Genomic DNA, 17,151 nt, shown 5'->3' on the forward strand with positions numbered 1-17,151 from the left:
TGAGACTATCTTTTCTCGATTGTCCACGTGAATAAAAAGTCAACAAGGGATATTAGGATAATTACATACTATCTCCTTCAAGATTAATTATAAAAGCTAACCCTCGTCGTTATATCAGATGACTCTCTTCCGAAAAGAAAACTCTCGTCTAATATAGATCTCGATCACTAACTTGAGCATAGGAAGAATTATACGAGAAAAATTCTCCGGGAGACTGATACATGAGCTATCGGGAGACATAACATTTCTCAATCGGGTTGGGTCGGACAGGAGGGCCTTCGGATCCGATAGCGGCATCTTAACAGTTCGATCCAATCGGGTCGGATTAGCTGGCCTTTGGATCCGATAGCGGCATTTCATCGAAAGGGAAACTATGGAGTCGATCTTGACCGTTCGATCTAGATGACCGAAAAGAATCTAACGGTCAGGATTGTGAAATGGGGTCTGTAAGAAACGGGGTGTTAATAAACCACGCCCTCATCACTCGGAGCCGAAGCGGTCTCTCTCCGCGTTCGTTTCTTTTCCGTTCCGAGTCTCGAAGAAGTGGGGAGGAGCAGCGAGGCGGCGGCGGCGGCAAAGGCGAGAGCGGAGGAGAGACGGGTTTGCGCTGTCGGGGCTCCTTTTGGCGGCGCGACGCTGGCTTGCGATCCACGTTTCGTCTCGGTACTTGGAAGCATTCTTCGCGTTCTTTTCTCGCGGATTGTCGGCCCCCGCCGCCTCCATTCTCTTGCCCCGTCTTGCGCCGTATTGGTGTATGGTTTTGGAGGGAGGTGGGATTTTGGGAACTGGGGCTGGAGTTTTTGTGGCATTTCGGAGCTTTTTGGCGTGGATGCTATCATAGGGAGCTGCGGAAGGGCTGCAGAAGAGCTAGGGTTTGGGGTTTTGATTCCCTGAAGGGTGGGGCGGAGGTGGTTTCCCCTTGTTCTCCATTTGATTTTGGACATCGAATTGTGGCGGTGGCAATCTGGTGGAAGCTAGGGTTTTGTTGCAGAGATCTCAGGGCAGTTCTCAATCTGCTCAAGCTACGCAATATTGGGCATCAGATATTCTTGTGACTTCCAGAATAAATTTTATCTTGAATTCTCTTCTCTTTATTGTAGGTGGGCTTAAAACTGTGGGCTTTTGGAGTTGTGGTACGCGATACCACCTAATTAATTACTGTACTTGAATGTGTGAAATGTTATCGCTATCCGAAATCTGAATACGTTGCTATCAAGAATCACGTACTTAAATAAGTTTTCCACTTAAGTTGCTGTACCGAGGTTATCTTGTTGGTCTCTGAGAATTGGTTCTGTGACAAGAGTACAATTGTGAGTTTGATCCATTATATCCGTCTGCAGTGCTGAAGGAGAACTCTTGGAATATATTTATATGCAGTGATGGGGAAAGCACAAAAGCTCTCAAAGGGACCTGGTTTTGTTCCAGGCTACCAGCATGTAGTGGAGACTACGGCTGAGTCAGAAGGGTTTGGGAGCTGTGGTCGTGCTGACTCAGAGGACTCTTCTGCTCCTAAGAGGAAGTGCATAAGCTTGAATGTGGACAGGTGTGGCAAATTTGATGTCCCGTTTGAACTGTTTTCACTTTCGAAGATGTCCAAGTGTGAGAAGGAGGAGTTGGAGACGAGATTTAAGAGAGACCTTGATCAGGTCCGAATGTTTCAGAAGAAAATGTTTTCTAGGATTACAACAAGTGCCGATGGGGTTGCTTTATCATCTTCCAGTGATGGGTATGTAAAGAAACAATATGCCATGGGCCAGAATGGTTCCAATTTTAAGTGCATGAACAATGGAAATCTTGAGATGTCAAAGAGGGCACCGGATCCAGATAGACTTGGTAATTCATATTCTTTGTTGATGAAACAGTGTGAAACTCTTCTAAAGCGCTTGATGAACCATCAATATGGATGGGTGTTCAACACTCCTGTTGATCCAGTGAAGTTGAATATCCCAGATTACTTCCAAGTTATTAAATATCCAATGGATTTTGGAACCATCAAGACTAGGATACAACTAGGCAGATACTCTAACCCATGTGATTTTGTTTCAGATGTGAGGCTGACATTTACAAATGCAAAGACATATAATCCACCTAAGAATGATGTACACATTATGGCAGATGCTATGAGTAAGTTCTTTGAAACAAGATGGAAACCTATTGAAAAGAAATTGGTTGCTGCAAATGCTGCTGTCAAAAGAGAAGCTGAAACACCGAAGCCAATTTTGCAACCAAACAAGAGGAAAACACCTTTTAACCATGATATCATTTTACCAGAGGTTGTGAGGTTGAAAATGACAGTTGAGGAGAAAGAGAGCCTAAGTAGGCGCCTGGAATCTCTAGGAGACATGCCTGAACATGTAATTGATTTCTTGAGAAGGAACATTGCGGCAAGCCAAACTAGTGCAGATGAGGTAGAGATTGATCTTCATGCAATGAGCGATGATCTACTGTTTGAATTAAGGAAGCTTTTGGATGATTATATGGTTAGGGAACAGTTAAAGGATCAAACGAAATCAGAGCCTTGTGAAATTGAGGTGGGCATTGAATTACTGGGTACGTGGTTATATACTAACATATTCATCTATGTTCATGATTACACATTTTCTTTTTTCTGCAGATTATAAACGAATCAGGGCTTAGCAATTCATCAATGCATCCTTGCAAAGGTTAACTTCTCTATTTAGTTAGATTATGAGCTTCTCTATTTTTGAAACTTTAATCTAATGGTTCTCTTGTTGCTGATATTTTTGCAGGCAATGAACCAATTGAGGAGGATGTTGATATTGTTGGCAATGATCCACCTGTTTCTAGATACCCCCCTGTGGTGATAGAAAAAGATACTATGCTAAGAAGTGGAAAGCGTTGTCGTTCAAGTAGCTCAAGTAGTGATTCTGGTTCATCATCTAGCGGTCGGTTCATGTTTCTGATCTCGCTTTGTCTTTGTTCTTATCAGTACTTTGTGCTCATGAGGTCAAAATATGTTTGTTTTTGTATGTTACTTGTTGATTCATAAACTAAGTGTTGTTCATGTGCTGTTTCTTGAACTCACTACATGTTCATACCAAGTCCTGATTCACTTTGTTGATGCTCCGAAAATGATGGATGATTTCATCGTGGCTCATACTTTCATGGTAGCTTGGGAAACCACCTATTGAAGCATATCATGTGTACAGCTCAGACTCTTGACCTTTCCCCTTTTTTTTAACTCGACTTCTTATTTGGATGAATGGAAAGAGATTAGAGGACTAAACAGAACCATCAAATTATTTTACTGTGCAATTTGGGTTTAGTGATGAGAAAACTAGCAATATGAAAACAAAGAACAGGGAGAAACACACCATTGCCTATGCTGAAGGTTACCAAAAGTTCTACCAAACTTTACAAATGGTGCATGATTTTAGCAATATATTATAATGGCATAACTATCAAACCATCCAGACTTGTTATGAGTAAGTATAAAATCAAACAATGTGAAGAATGGAGTTATTATGTGACTTAAATTTATAGACTGCTTTGTTATCTGAAGAATAAAAAATCAAGGGGAGAATTTCCTCTTCATTGGAAGTATCTTGACCAAACAAGATTTAGGGGGATTTTCCTTAAAACCTTAAGCCCTCAAGTTATGCAGACTTCCTCTTTGGGATTGGTGGGTAAAAAAGGATGCCTCTCTCTTTTGTCTTATTTTTTTCATCCCGTTTTTCCTCTTTGTCTCATTCTGATGCAACCTGTCAGTCCATATCAAACCATGCAATAATTGATGGAGACTAGATGATTTTAGCTGATGTCTGAAGTGGATTGGCTGTTTCAGCTGGAGATGGGCTAATTCCAATCTTTATCACTTTGTTTTGGAAAGGAAATATCAGTGAAACTGGATAGGACTGTACAGAGTTTAAGAAACTGACAGGAAGCTCTGTGTCTTCATTACTGATAGGGAGTAAAACACCCTTATTGTTGAACTCTAAAATTACTGTAACCCTAACATTTCACCATCCACCATTGTAACAAGGGGAAGAAACTAGGATGGAGAATAACTATTTAACTCTTTTGAAAATAATGATGCTATCTTAGGGGAGGAAGACATCATGATGGAATTTGAAATTAACCTCAATATGAAATTTTATTTATTTTTGCACTATGCAATTCTTCAGTATTGTGAGACTCATCATAATATCAGGTAGATAAGTTTTGGATCAAGATTGTATGAGATATATAATAGCTTTTTGTATGATATGATTATATTATTTTCTGAAATATATATCTCATGGTTGATCTTTTGTAAGTTATATCCTTTTTTATTGTTATCTTTTGTATAAGTTTTTTATCTTTCAAAACTTTAGTTTCCTTTTTCAGTAGAATCTTTAAACATATAATATATTTATTTTCACAAATATTTAATATTTTTATTTTTTGTGATCTTTATGTTTTATTTTAAGTTATGTTTATTGGGAGCCCCTCGAGTTGGTCTGACATTCCTAGTTAATCTTGATTCCAATACTGTTGTTACAAACTACCTGAAGAATAAGAGGGGGTGAAGAAGAATAGTACCTCCCAGATCCTATATGAATGGGTCACTTTGCAACCCTTTGCTGTAGCTCTACAACTCATAGCTACTCTGACTTGCGACTCTCAGTTTATACACTTGAGTCTTATCTCATTGTCATTGCCACTCATGAATTGCCATCACCGTGCCATGCACACACACACATGAGGATTTTCCAGTACACAAGTTTTAGGGGAAAACTTAATCTCATGCTTTATGGGATTTAAGTAGATTAATAGGTATGAAAGTACCATCTTGGAGACTATAGCATGAAAGTGAAGAAAAAAAGGAATATGAGAAGAGAAGATTAAGAAATGGAAAGAAAAATTCGAAGGAGAAGGTGACGAAACAAACATTTAAATACTTGTCAAATTTTAAGTGATTTATGCTGATCTAAAATTTAATTTGTATCTCTAAGATAATTTTGAGATAATTATATTTATCTTATGATTTTAAAGGTTAAAATATTTAAAAGCTTTATATTTGATTAGTATAAATCATTTTGAAATTTTTATTCAGTTTCTGGTTGCTTTCCATTATCTATTCCTTGTAAAATATTGATTCCATCCAATGGCATAAGTTAGATTTGTTAGAGGCCTTGCAAATAGTGTATTATTGTAGTCTTTTAATTCCTTGCAGATTCAGATTCTGGTAGTTCCTCAGAAAGCGAGTCAGACATTAAAGTTGCTAGTCCCATGAAGGATATGAAGGTATTTGAGATCCATCATGACTTTGTAAATTAAAAAAAGGAACGGTATTTTGTTTTTACTAACATTTGAAAATCTACTATGAGTTTTTTTTTTTTTGCAGTCATTGCATTTAGAAACTTTATTTACTGCAATTGTTGTCCATGCAGAAAAATATGCTAGCTGGTCAAGCTTTGGATCAAGAAAGAAGTGATTTATCAAATCCACATGATGAAAACAGTGAGTTATAATTGTTTGCGTTTTATAGTTCTACTATAGTATGATTTGTGAAGCCTGCAATGACTCGTGAAGCAAGAAATTAGATACAGTTCTTATATTTAGGTCCTATGTTGTTGCCTGAAGGCATGTACCGTTGACTGCATGCAGGAACTTCAGATGAGACAAATCAAGAAGAACATGTTGCTCAGCCAAAATCTGAATCTGTTGATATAGAACGAAACAGGGAGGGTAAGTAATTGCATTTCATGCATCATGAACTAAAAGGTGTTAAGAATATGGATATAATATGCATGAATAAGCTTAACTTTTGACACAGACCTTTTACGTGATAATGCTCCATCTGAAAGGCGCTTCTCTCCTGAAAAGCTCTATCGAGCAGCTCTACTGAGAAGTCGCTTTGCTGACACAATTCTCAAAGCTCGTGAGAAGACTCTAGATCAGGTTGAGATACTAATGAGGATGATGGATACAGAACTATATTTTTGTTGTGTTCTTATATTTTCACTCTGTGGTGCTTTTGTACATGACTTCCCATTTTATATTTTGGGTTAGGGTGAAAAGAGAGATCCAGAGAAGCTTCGACGTGAGAGGGAGAACCTTGAGAGGCGGAAAAGAGAAGGTACCATGCAAGTTCCAAGGACTGCTTGTTATGCTTGTTTTGCCTCTCATTTCTGAACACTTTTGTCTTACCTTGAGATCAGAGAAAGCTAGGCTGCAAGCAGAAGCTAAAGCTGCTGAAGAGGCTCAACGTCTAGCTGAAGCAGAAGCTGCAGCGCAGGCTGCAGCAGAAGCTAAGCGCAAAAGGGAACTTGAAAGGGAAGCAGCACGTCAAGCCTTGTTACAGGCAAGTATATCGTTAGGCATTTGGTTGCTCGTCTATCCTTGAGTCTGATGAGGGGCAACCTTGAGCATGTAATGCAGATGGAGAAAACTGTGGAGATCAATGAAAGCACTCTTTTTCTAAAAGATCTGGACATGCTTAGAACTGTTCCAGGTGAACACTTACCTAATTCAATTGGTGAGACGAGCCCAGATCACTCGCCAGAGGGCATCAGTGGTTTTGAACTTGGCGGAAGCAACCCTTTGGAGCAGCTTGGTTTGTATATGAAGGTTGAGGTTGATGATGATGAGGATGAAGATGTTGAGCCAAATGGTGCTACCCCTAATGATGCCGAGGAAGGAGAAATTGATTGATGGTTTTCTACTCTGGTTACTCTGCTATACCAATCCACTAACATATTGGAGTTAGTTTTGCTATCGCAGTGACACAATGGTGAATTAGGTGTGTGCTCATCTGAATGTGATGCCTTCAGTTTCTTCAGGTATGAAGATTGAGCAATATGAAGATCGTGAATGTTGTATGAAGAATATGGTACAGAGTGATTATAGATAGCCCTTCTTTTGAGTTACCGCTTGTGATGGAGTGGTACCTCCAGGATAATGGACAAGACTGTCACTGGTGATGGTTTGGGCAATATGGAAATCATCACTAGCCATAACTTCATTTGTTGGTGAAGATGACATTTTGACAGGAAAAGAAGGATTTGCTATTGCATGCATCATATGAAATTAATTTGAAGCTAGGTGGGGTTTGTAGATCTTTGTTCGATATTACAATTTTGCTTGTCCCCCCCAAAACTGTACAAAGACAAATCAAATAGTCAGAAAAAAAAAAGAACTTTTTCAAAAAATATTCATTCTATTCAAAATATACTTTGTGGGATTCTCTGTCGGACCACATACTTCAATCAAAGGCCTTTTTATATATATTTCATGTAAATTTTGCAAGTATTATGTGTTTGTTTGGGCATTCAATTTGTATTCTTAACCTTGCTTTTGATGCTTGATGATGATTTCATTGTTCCTAAAGAGGTTGTGGAATCCCTCTATCAGTATCAAAGTTAATATGGATGGGTTTGATGGAGGTAGACTAATTCTAAGAATGGCCAATGAATGATATGAGTATATGCATATGAGATTTTTGAGGGTCCGACAATGAAAAAAAATATATAATTATTTTTTTATAGATCTTAATGATGATAAAAGATCTATATAATCGATCCTTTCGTAATTTACTACTTTGGATTTTCTCTGAAAAAATCTAATAGGAATTGACTCTTCTTTTCTCTCCAAAATACTGTGTTTGGTTGAACAGTGAAGATTTCTGAGGATGAAAAGTTAGAATCTGGAGATTTTGCAGACTAGGATTTATCATTCGAGCAGTATCTAAGGTAATGAGTTTGAATGATCATCGAAAACATTCAACATATTCGACAAGCACTCAACATTATGCATGAAATCCATGTACGATTCTCACTCCATAATTTTGAAGCAGCGCAGGAAATACGTATCAGTAGCGACAGAGGAACGAAAACAACAGCAATTTGGTACGGCGATCAAACTCCGCACCCCACACGTTTCCGAATATATCAAACGACCACACCATTGCCCAAAGAATTCCGTGCTTTGAACAGCAAACATGTTTGTTCCTCCGCTTTTGGCTTCGTCCCCTGCGGCGTAGCCTATGAAAAGAAACGGTAGCTGCTCGCTTGGAGAATGATCGACCTTAGCCCGCCGATTGGCGACAGAACCATCAACAGCACTCCGAGGACGATACAGATCTAAAAAAAAGAAGCGAGAAGAAGATCAAAACCATAGTCGACAACATCTCCATACTAACTCTGTCTGTTCTTCGCTCGCTCACCCAGTTGATGATCCAAGATGCGCTGAACCTTCTGGGCTTGTAGATGGCGAGCCACATGATGCAAGGAAGCTGTGCAAGTTTCAGACATGTTAACCTACTACGACTGACAAATGCTGCGAACCAAATCTATGGTATGATGCTCACGAAGTATGTGGTTGGGGCGAACGCAAAACCTCCGAAGAATCCAAGCAGTCCGCCGAAGAAGGGGAAGGTTATACCGATAAACATCGTTAATGCTGCAGATTGGCAAACGTTACGCAAAGCAATGAAATCATCGAAGATATAGACTCAAACAAAGACGATTACCAACGTAAACTGATCGCGCGATCAAACGAAGAGTTAGTCCCGGCGGGAAATGAAGCTTCTTGACGAGCACCGTCTCGATCATATCAAAGACGGGCATCGCGTAGATCTGCACGAGAGTGAATCCGAATGCTTATGCTTGGGTTGATGATGCTTTAGAGCTTTGGATTCCTAGCGTTTTGTCACCTGGTAGCTGCCGATGACGTGAACGACGACGAACATGTTGGCCAAGGCGATCAACCAACGGGGCTTCTCCAGGGTGATGAGGATGTTGTCGTCGACGGCGTTGCCGAAAGCCCAGTAGCCGATCAGAGCGACGGGGAAGTAGCAGATGGCGACGATGATGTAGGCGACGACGACGCCCTTCCACATCGGCTTCTTCGATGGCTCCTCGGGCGTGGACGGGATGGTGGCTTGGATCTCCAGGACGACGTTGTGGCCCGCGTAGGCGAAGGCGACGTCCCCCAAAGCGTTGAAGAAGTTGAAGACGGCACCGGTGGTGGTCGATGCCGGGTTGCTGTAGTCCACGTGCTCTTGCTTCCCTTTGTGCAGGGGAGTCGCCCAGGCGATGGTGGAGTAGCTGCAGAGCAGAGAGGGCGGTCAGAGCTCGATCGATGGGAGTCAGCAGCCGCAGCGAAGGGCGCGTACCTGAGGGACATGACGGCGGCGGCCAAGGAGACGCCGGAGATGGAGTTGAAGTTGGGGAGCTGGGAGAGGACGAAGTGGACGGAGGCGAAGATCATGATGAAGTAGGTGAGCTTGATGGATTTGCAGTCAGGGCAGACGACGTCATGGAACTTCTTGAGCGACTTGCCGCCGGTGACCATGTACACGATGTTGACGCCGACCTCCACCACCAGCTGCTGCGGCACCACGATCCACAGCCCGAGCTTGTCCCCGAAGGCGTGCTGCCCGAGCTCGTGGTACCGATCGAAGCGCTTGCCGGGCACCATCTCATGCATCTCCACCATCTGCCACAGCGTGTACAGGGTGATGATCCATGACAGGACGAGCACCACGATTCCCGGACCCCTGCGCACATCCAGTCGTCACAGTGTCTGCTTCCATTTGATCTACAGAAAGAAGAAGGACCTATAGCTTCGGGCTTACCATCCGAGGTGAGACATGGCGTAGGGTAAGCTAAGAACACCAGCTCCAACCATGGCAGTGACATTGTGGAAGGCGGAGTACCACCACTTGGCATTCCTCGATGATGTGATGGGAAGCCAGTCGTCGATGGCCTTATCCTTGTCAGTCTGCATAATCCATTGGGCCAAAGTCGAGAGAAGGCAGAACACAAGAAGTTTTCTGCTTGATTTTTTGCTGAAGGAGAAGAAAGCTGATCCAACATACCTTGTTGTCGTTGCTGCTGCTCTGATTGGTCATGGCTTCACCTCTGGCAGGCAAATTGGAGCTTGGTGGTGAGTTCTAAGAAGAAGAAGAAGAAGAAGAAGAAGACAGAGATGTAGCCTGCTGTCAAGAGCCTAAAATATCCACATAGAGAGAGAGAGAGAGAGGGAGAGAGAGAATATTAACACCATTAATGAGGAGATCCTCTCCATAAAAACCGTTCTTTTGATATGCAATTCAACAGGAAACAAAAGAACGCTTAAGGAAGAGAAGCAGAGCTGTCAGAACACGTTAAGTTGAATGGGCATTGTTGCTGGAATTAGGGAACGTTATTTTTAGGAAGCCATAAAGATGGCGATGAGCGGTTGCATTGCCAATGGTGGATGGGTGATTGAATGGTGTGATGAAAACAGGAGATTTCATTTCTTCAAGGCAAGGCATGATTGAGATGTAATGAATCCCAAAGAATCTTTTATGGGTTATGGAATCGAATTAATAAGGCCAACTTAGTCCCACTAATTAAGGAGTGAGGGAGCTCATAAGATAGTCGTGCATCTCTTATTCTCATATGTGCTTTTTAGAGCTTTGTGATTCCGAAAGGACAAAATGGTTCGATCATATTGGCGTCTACCGTGGGGCTCGAGCGGCCCAAACCCCGCTTGAGCCCTTGGCTTCCAACTAGGGGGATCATCTGATAGGGCCAACTTAGTCTGACATCGATTGAAGAGTTTTGTGGTAAAAAGAGAAACATTCCTTTTGTAGTTGAAGAAGATGGAATACAAATCTCTATGGTATAGTAATGGTTAATACTGAATTTAATGAGTGAGTAAATAATTATTATCTATCATAGGAGGTAATTCACAAAACATTTAAGATGTATATATATTGCATATTCATAAATATTATGATATTTAAATCATCTTGTTACTATTCAACCATTTAATAATTATTTAGATAAGATAAGATTATATATATATATATATATATATATAGGATTTTCATGAATAGTATGGTATTTAAAACATCATCCCATGTTTGATGTTTATTATTATTATTAAATATGTGAGTTTGTGAAGAAGCATTATATATCAAGGGTTTTCATATGATAAAACATAAGTTTGTCAAAAAAACATGAAATATATCTTTGTTATTGTTTACTTTTTTTTACTAAAATTAATACATCACATATTAATAAAATAAAATTGATACTTAAATTTTTATTAAGTGTTTGGGACATAACTAGAAGGTCAAATGTCACAAACCATTGCATGAGTATATGATATTTTGGAAAAAAAAATATTTAAAAATTAAAAAAATAACACATTATGCATGATTTAAATAATTCTTGAAAATATCAAAAAAATTAAAATAAAAAATACACTAACATATATCTATATGGATCTAATTGAAAGATATCATAAAACTTTATGTTCTATTATGCGATGTACTATTTTTTTATTTAGGCCAAAAATAGTTTATCGTATTTTAGTGAAACTTTTTTCATGGCCAAATTTTTATCAGGTGTTTAAGATTTAATTATAATGTCAAATATAAAAAAATGCATACATGCATAATATTTTTGAAAAATAAAAAAAATAAAAAATAGAAAATGGCACACTGTGGAGGACCTAAATAATTATGAAAAATATAAAAAAAAATTCTAAAATATAAAATGCTTTTCTAATATTGGATCTAATTCAAAGGTATCGTAAAAATTTGGTGGCATTTTGATAAGTCATGCTATGCAATATACTATTTTTGGATTTGGGCTAAAAATGATATATCGCATATTGTTATTGCCAAATTTTTATCAGGTGTTTAGGATTTTAAAAAATATTTATAAATTATAAAATGACATGAATAAATTTAAAAATAAAAAAAAATTCTAAAATAGAAAAACACTGACATATGTTCATCCAAATCTCATTAAATAGCATCCAAAAACTTTCACAGTTCTTTGACAAGTCCTACTATGCCATAATATTTTTAGATTTTGGTCAAAAATATTACATCACATATTAGTAAATCTTTTTGATGGCCAAAATTTTACCATATGTTTGAGACCTAATTAGAAAATCAAATGTCAAAAAAACTTGCATGAGTACATAATATTTTTGTAGAAATTTGAAAAAAACACTTTGGCAAATGGAAAATAACACAATGTGCATAAGGTGAATAATTCTAAAAAATATCAAACGCTCAAACTTTGAGAGGTATTTTAGATAATTTCTTAAATTAAACGTATTGTTTGACAAAAAAACCAAAAAAGAGGGTATCTTTTGGTAAATACTCAAAATATGAGGATTTTCTAGGAAAGTCACCCATATATATATATATATATATATATATATATATATATATATATATATATATAAGAGTTGATGAGTCAATCAATTTGAACTCTTTAAGTAATTTAAGTCAATAATTCATCACCAAGTCCAATAATAACCTCATGACTTTGCTGGTCTTCAAAGCAATTGACTTTGGTGGTATTGTCAACCCTCATGTGGTTAGATGACTGGGTCTACTTATCAATCAAGCCACAGTCCCTCTCATTCAAGTAGGAAGTCATGGTGATCACTGTTAGATCTCCCCAGGAACTCCATCACCAACCTTGAGAAAGCTGATGATTCATCTCTCATAAGTTTCTGAGGGGAACTGAACTCCACTATCTTCCCTGCACCCACCAGAAGCATTACCCACAGAATCCAATGAGTACCTAAGAGACTTGTCTTTGTACCTTCATCAAGCACCAGGACGAGATCACTGTCGATGACGGTGGGTATTCGGTGTGCCACTGTGATGACAGTGCAGTCACCGGTCTCCTCTCTTATGGTCTTCTGCGCAAAGTTATCTGTTGCGGTGTCTACCGAAGCTGTGGCCTCATCCAGCACCAGTATCCTCCTCCTCTTCAGCAACACTCGCGCCAGGCAAACCAGCTGCCTCTGCCCTACACTCCAGTTCTCCCCATCTTCTGCAACTGGAAATCGAAGAAACCAGACCTCAAATTTGTACTCTGTTTTCTGCTGCTGCTAAAGACTCGAACCTACCTGGTGCATCGAGCAGCCTCTGGTCTTGTTTCACCACCTCTCCAAGCTGGCATTTGTAGAGTGCCTGTAGGATAAACTTCAGTCAACTCCATGGAGAGTAGCAGAGCAAAAGATCGCGTCTCTTTACCTCCCAGATTTCCAGGTCGGAATGCTGCTGCAGGGGATCCAAGTTTGTCCTCACTGTTCCTTGGAAAAGTGTTGGATCTTGTGGTATTATGCTCAGTTTGGATCTCAAGTCATGCAGTCCGATCCGACTAATATCTACGCCATCGATCACGATCTTCCCCAGTGATGGTTCTACCACTCTGAACAGAGATTGGATGAGTGTGGACTTGCCACTTCCTGTCCTGCCCACAACTCCAACCCTCTTCCCTCCAGGGAAGCTGCAGCTGACACCCTTCAAGATCATGGGAAGAGCAGGGCCGTATCGGACATGGAGATTGTGGAGCTCGATGGTTCCAGACGTAGGCCAACCTTGTTCTGGTCTGCAATCCTCGATCACCAGGGGTGCCTCGCTGGGTATGCCTGAGAACCGCAGAATCCTCTCCACCGAGATCATCTTGTTCTCTACGTTGCAGAGGTTCCATATAACCCACGCCTGCAGCACACTTAGGTTCAATCCGTACGTCGCGGCTAGTCCCGCAAGGCCTGGAACAGAATCTCAAGTCAGCCATGATGGCATCCACCATTGCGATCGAAATGATCGACAAGAGCTTACTTGGATCGATGGCATTCCTCGGCACGGAGACTAGGATGGTTAACATGGCAAAGAACTTGAGGTTGAAGAGGAAGTTGATTCGAACCGACAGCCACTCCATGGTTGCAGAGTTGTGGAAGGTGATTCGGGAGTAGTCATCGATCAAGGAGAGGTTCTTCTTGGAGAAGCGCCTCTGCTGGTTGAAGCAGCGGATGGTGATGGCTCCCGCAAGTGATTCCGAGAAATGGTGGAGGATGGGAGCTTTTCGGATTCCCACCATTCTTGCTAGTTCTCTTGCAGAACTGACGTAGTAATTCTGCAGAAACCAAACAGCTTTTGTGGATGTTGACGCTACGAGATTCACAAGAACTTTGTTTGGCCTACCTGATACCAGACGGAGACTGCAACTGTGACGATGAAGAGGATGAACACTGGCCAGGCCACTTGAGACATGAGAACAATGATACACAGGAGCTGAACAAGTGCAAAAGCCAATCCTGCTAATCTGTATGGAATGTCTGTGTCCACAATGCTTTGGTCTGTTGATGACTGCAAAAAGAACAATTGTCGGATCGAAACTGCTGAGCTTTTATACGAACTAAGGTGAAGAACTGACCCTGTTGAGGATTCTACTGGAAGGTGTTGAGTCGAAAAACGACATTGGTGCTCTCGTAATGCTTGTCACCATTCCAAGAAAAAGCTTTTGAGCTGTTTTGATCGCGATCGTCGTGAGCAAAACCGCTCTTCCCAATACGAACACTGAGCTACTGGCAGATAGTAGGATGAAAACTCCAATCAAATTCTCTCGGCTGACTCGATCCTCCTTCTCGGTTGCCCAGGCAATCCAGTAGTTGCTGCTCATCTGGAGACCCTGGAAGAGAACTTGGCAGAGCAGTAGCACCGGAACAAGAGCTCCTTTGTAGGCTGAAGTCACAAAGGTGTGGTAGACATGCCATTTCACCTGTCCGGATTCCCTTTCTTCTTCGCATGATCTCTCTGACAGTTCGGAGATTCCGATTCGATCATAGTGTTCTAGTTCTCTAAGATCCTTTTGCTTCATCCTGTGTCGTGTGCTCATCGATAAATCCTTCTCTTTTGACGGATTGACTTGGCATAAAGACTGATCATATGCAGCCATTTGCTGCACAAGCTCCCCACTAGTGTCCTCCATCAGTTCTTCGTACTTGCCAGATTGAACCACCTTTCCATCTCTCATTACCTGAAAATTTTGGTAAGATTTTTGTCTACAGACATGAGATCAGTAGGCAATCTTTTCTGCTCTATGCTCTGTTCTACACATCCTGATAAGAAGCAAATGCTTCACAAGTAAACTGAAATGAGTATTGGAGATATTGAAGTTTACCAGAATAAGATCTGCTGCATGTAAGAATTCCAGTTGATGAGTGCAATAAATGACAGTCTTACAGGACAACAGGTTCATCAAACATTCCTGCACACATGAAATCAAAGCAGCCATGATTGACACTGTCTGCAAACAAAGGTAAATGTAGTGCTTATACCTTGAAGAGGTGTGTGCCAGTGTGTGCATCAACAGCACTGAAAGGATCATCCAAGAGATAGATGTCTGAATTGTTGTAGATGGCTCTGGCCAGCTGAATCCTCTGCTTCTGCCCTCCGCTCAGATTCATACCCCTCTCTCCTACCACAGTCAGGTCCTTGTCACCCCACATTCCGATGTCTCTGTCCAAAGCACAAGCCTCCACCACTTCCTGATACCATCTCCTATCCATCGCCTTCCCAAACAATACATTCTCCTGGACTGTCCCAGTTTGGATCCAAGCGCTCTGTGGAACGTAGGCTGTTGCACCGAGAACAGTCATCCGCCCGCCGCTACTTCTCGGAACCTCCCCCATGATGCTGCAAAGGAAACTGGATTTGCCTGATCCGACAGTCCCGCACACCGCCACCTTTTCTCCTCTCATGATCCGAATCTTGTTCTCGATCTTGAGCGTCGGCTTCTTCAGGCTCGAGTCAGCTTCCCAGCTGTACACACCAGGCGTGATTTCCACAGCCATGTCCGAGGCCTGTGTGCTGCGGCTCGGACTCAACTGCTTCTGCTCCTCTTCTTTCATCAAGCTATGGATTCTGTCGATCGATACCTTTGTTTGTGTGATCATGGCGACCAGTTCCGGGAGGTTGTAGATGGGCTCCTGTAGGATTCTGAACGTGGCCAGGGCGGAGAGAACTGCGCCGGCAGTCAGTGGCGTGCCCATGAGGATGCAGACGCCGAAGGAGATGACTGAAACCAAGATCGGGGATGCCCAGAACAGGAAGGCGATGGCAGAGCATGTGTAGAGATATCTCCTGAGCCAGCTCCTCTCCACGTCTCTGAGTTGGAGCAGCTTGTTCAAGTAGGCTGTTTCCCAGGAATGAAGCTTCAGAATCCTCATGCATTTCAGCGTCTCTGCGGTGGCTTTGATCCTCGCGTCCTTCGCTTCCATGATCTTGGAGTGGAGCCGCTCTTGCGAGTTCGCCAGCGGTGTGTTGCTCACCATCACCAGGGCTGTGGCGGCGAGCGCCGCGAAGGAGGCTGGTGCGCCGAGGTTTCTGTGAAGGATGAGCAGAGCCAAGGAGACTTGGACCGGCAGCAGCCAAATGCCGTGCACGTACCAAAAGAAGTCACCGATTCTTTCCACGTCCACGTCGAGGAAGTTGATGAGCTTGCCTGTGCTGCTGCCTGAGTGCTGGATCGCAAGACACTTCTCGTAGATGGCAGCCATGAGAGCTGCTCGAACTCGGATGCCAATTCGACGTGCACCGAAGTACCACTGACGTTGGGTCAGTGACTCCACCGTCTTCGCGACGAAGAACAGAGAAGCCAGTACGTACCCGTAGTAGCGTCCATGACCGGAATCCTTCCCGGAGACGAATTCCACGAAGTTGGTGATCAGGAAAGGACCGAGGTAGGAAGACAAGGTGTTGAGGCCTGCGTCATCTTCTAGACCGTCAGACACATGGTTTGGATTTGGAACAGAGAGAATGTTATCACAAAGCACACCTGCAAACACCGCATTCAAGGCTAATGACCTCCAAACAGCACGAATAATGGCTCTGGGAAGCGAAGCTGATTCAAGCTTTTGTTGGCGAAGCGATTCTTGCAGCAGGCAGAGGGAGGTTTCGGCGGTCTCGGATCGAGGAACGCCGGGAATGTGCCGGAGCTCGAGCCTCTCTGCTCGGCCGTTTGCGAAGACTGGATTCAACCACCGAAAGGTGAGGCGGCTCCAGAACCCAGCTATGGAGAAGTAATCTCCACTGAGGCAGTCGTCTTCTTGGGGCAGCAGAGACTGTTCCAGTTCAGGATTAGGCTTGGAGGAACTCATGAAAGGGGCGCTGAAGCAGAGGAGAAGAGATAGACGAAAGGAAGAGGCAACTCGACAAGGTCTGCAGCTGGAAGTATAGAAGACAATGGGTACTCCGTTCAAATGGATAGGGAGATCGGAGGAGATGGACATCGCATCTAGTAATGTCGAGAACACCGACCAGAAAACAAGAACGATGGGACAGCTGTAGTGTCTACTCACTGCGCTTGCAGTGAAACAGGTAAAGGATGGAGATCCAGAGGT

General features: G+C 42.1%; 3 protein-coding genes across 4 annotated transcripts; 1 reads left to right on the forward strand and 2 right to left on the reverse strand.

The window, feature by feature from the left end:
- The first annotated feature begins 508 nt into the window (after positions 1–508).
- On the forward strand, positions 509–7,230 carry LOC135646001 (transcription factor GTE10-like). The gene is made up of 10 exons (XM_065165034.1): positions 509–2,531; positions 2,615–2,663; positions 2,751–2,906; positions 5,177–5,247; positions 5,394–5,463; positions 5,611–5,691; positions 5,780–5,904; positions 6,016–6,082; positions 6,165–6,307; positions 6,385–7,230. The coding sequence occupies exons 1-10, from the start codon at positions 1,380–1,382 to the stop codon at positions 6,655–6,657; spliced, it is 2,187 nt and encodes a 728-aa protein (XP_065021106.1). The 5' UTR covers positions 509–1,379; the 3' UTR covers positions 6,658–7,230.
- Positions 7,231–7,757: 527 nt separating this feature from the next.
- On the reverse strand, positions 7,758–10,056 carry LOC135644910 (lysine histidine transporter 1-like). Its single transcript, XM_065162884.1, has 8 exons — positions 9,824–10,056; positions 9,581–9,726; positions 9,119–9,502; positions 8,657–9,050; positions 8,474–8,579; positions 8,312–8,403; positions 8,168–8,236; positions 7,758–8,084 (listed from the first exon to the last, which is right to left on the reverse strand). Exons 1-8 carry the CDS (start codon positions 9,854–9,856, stop codon positions 7,986–7,988), a joined length of 1,323 nt encoding a protein of 440 aa, XP_065018956.1. The 5' UTR covers positions 9,857–10,056; the 3' UTR covers positions 7,758–7,985.
- A 2,182-nt stretch (positions 10,057–12,238) lies between these two features.
- LOC103993474 (putative ABC transporter C family member 15) lies at positions 12,239–17,151 on the reverse strand. 2 transcript variants are annotated; one of them, XM_018830639.2, is made up of 10 exons: positions 16,587–17,149; positions 15,088–16,514; positions 14,931–15,017; positions 14,184–14,786; positions 13,952–14,116; positions 13,589–13,883; positions 12,998–13,518; positions 12,871–12,934; positions 12,561–12,800; positions 12,239–12,497 (listed from the first exon to the last, which is right to left on the reverse strand). In XM_018830639.2, exons 1-10 carry the CDS (start codon positions 17,038–17,040, stop codon positions 12,373–12,375), a joined length of 3,981 nt encoding a protein of 1,326 aa, XP_018686184.2. In that variant the 5' UTR covers positions 17,041–17,149; the 3' UTR covers positions 12,239–12,372. The 2 variants fall into 2 exon arrangements, with proteins under 2 accessions (XP_018686184.2, XP_018686182.2); XM_018830637.2 differs by having other exon boundaries at positions 12,239–12,800; positions 16,587–17,151.

This window comes from Musa acuminata, chromosome BXJ3-8, assembly GCF_036884655.1.
Source record: "Musa acuminata AAA Group cultivar baxijiao chromosome BXJ3-8, Cavendish_Baxijiao_AAA, whole genome shotgun sequence".
Lineage (NCBI taxonomy): Eukaryota > Viridiplantae > Streptophyta > Magnoliopsida > Zingiberales > Musaceae > Musa > Musa acuminata.

Bases quoted from the DNA above. Each gene is read 5' to 3' on its own strand.
- LOC103993474 (XM_018830637.2), bottom strand. From the start codon at position 17,040: ATGTCCATCTCCTCCGATCTCCCTATCCATTTGAACGGAGTACCCATT. The intron at 14,787-14,930 runs GTAAACTTCAAT...CAAAATTTTCAG, and splicing joins ATGCAGCAGATCTTATTCTG to GTAATGAGAGATGGAAAGGT. The intron at 12,801-12,870 runs GTAGGTTCGAGT...TTCGATTTCCAG, and splicing joins GAGGCTGCTCGATGCACCAG to TTGCAGAAGATGGGGAGAAC.
- LOC135646001 (XM_065165034.1), top strand. From the start codon at position 1,380: ATGGGGAAAGCACAAAAGCTCTCAAAGGGACCTGGTTTTGTTCCAGGC. The intron at 5,464-5,610 runs GTGAGTTATAAT...GACTGCATGCAG, and splicing joins AAATCCACATGATGAAAACA to GAACTTCAGATGAGACAAAT. The intron at 6,308-6,384 runs GCAAGTATATCG...CATGTAATGCAG, and splicing joins CACGTCAAGCCTTGTTACAG to ATGGAGAAAACTGTGGAGAT.
- LOC135644910 (XM_065162884.1), bottom strand. From the start codon at position 9,856: ATGACCAATCAGAGCAGCAGCAACGACAACAAG. The intron at 8,580-8,656 runs GTGACAAAACGC...ACTCTCGTGCAG, and splicing joins ACGTCATCGGCAGCTACCAG to ATCTACGCGATGCCCGTCTT. The intron at 8,237-8,311 runs GTGAGCATCATA...AAACTTGCACAG, and splicing joins TCGCCCCAACCACATACTTC to CTTCCTTGCATCATGTGGCT.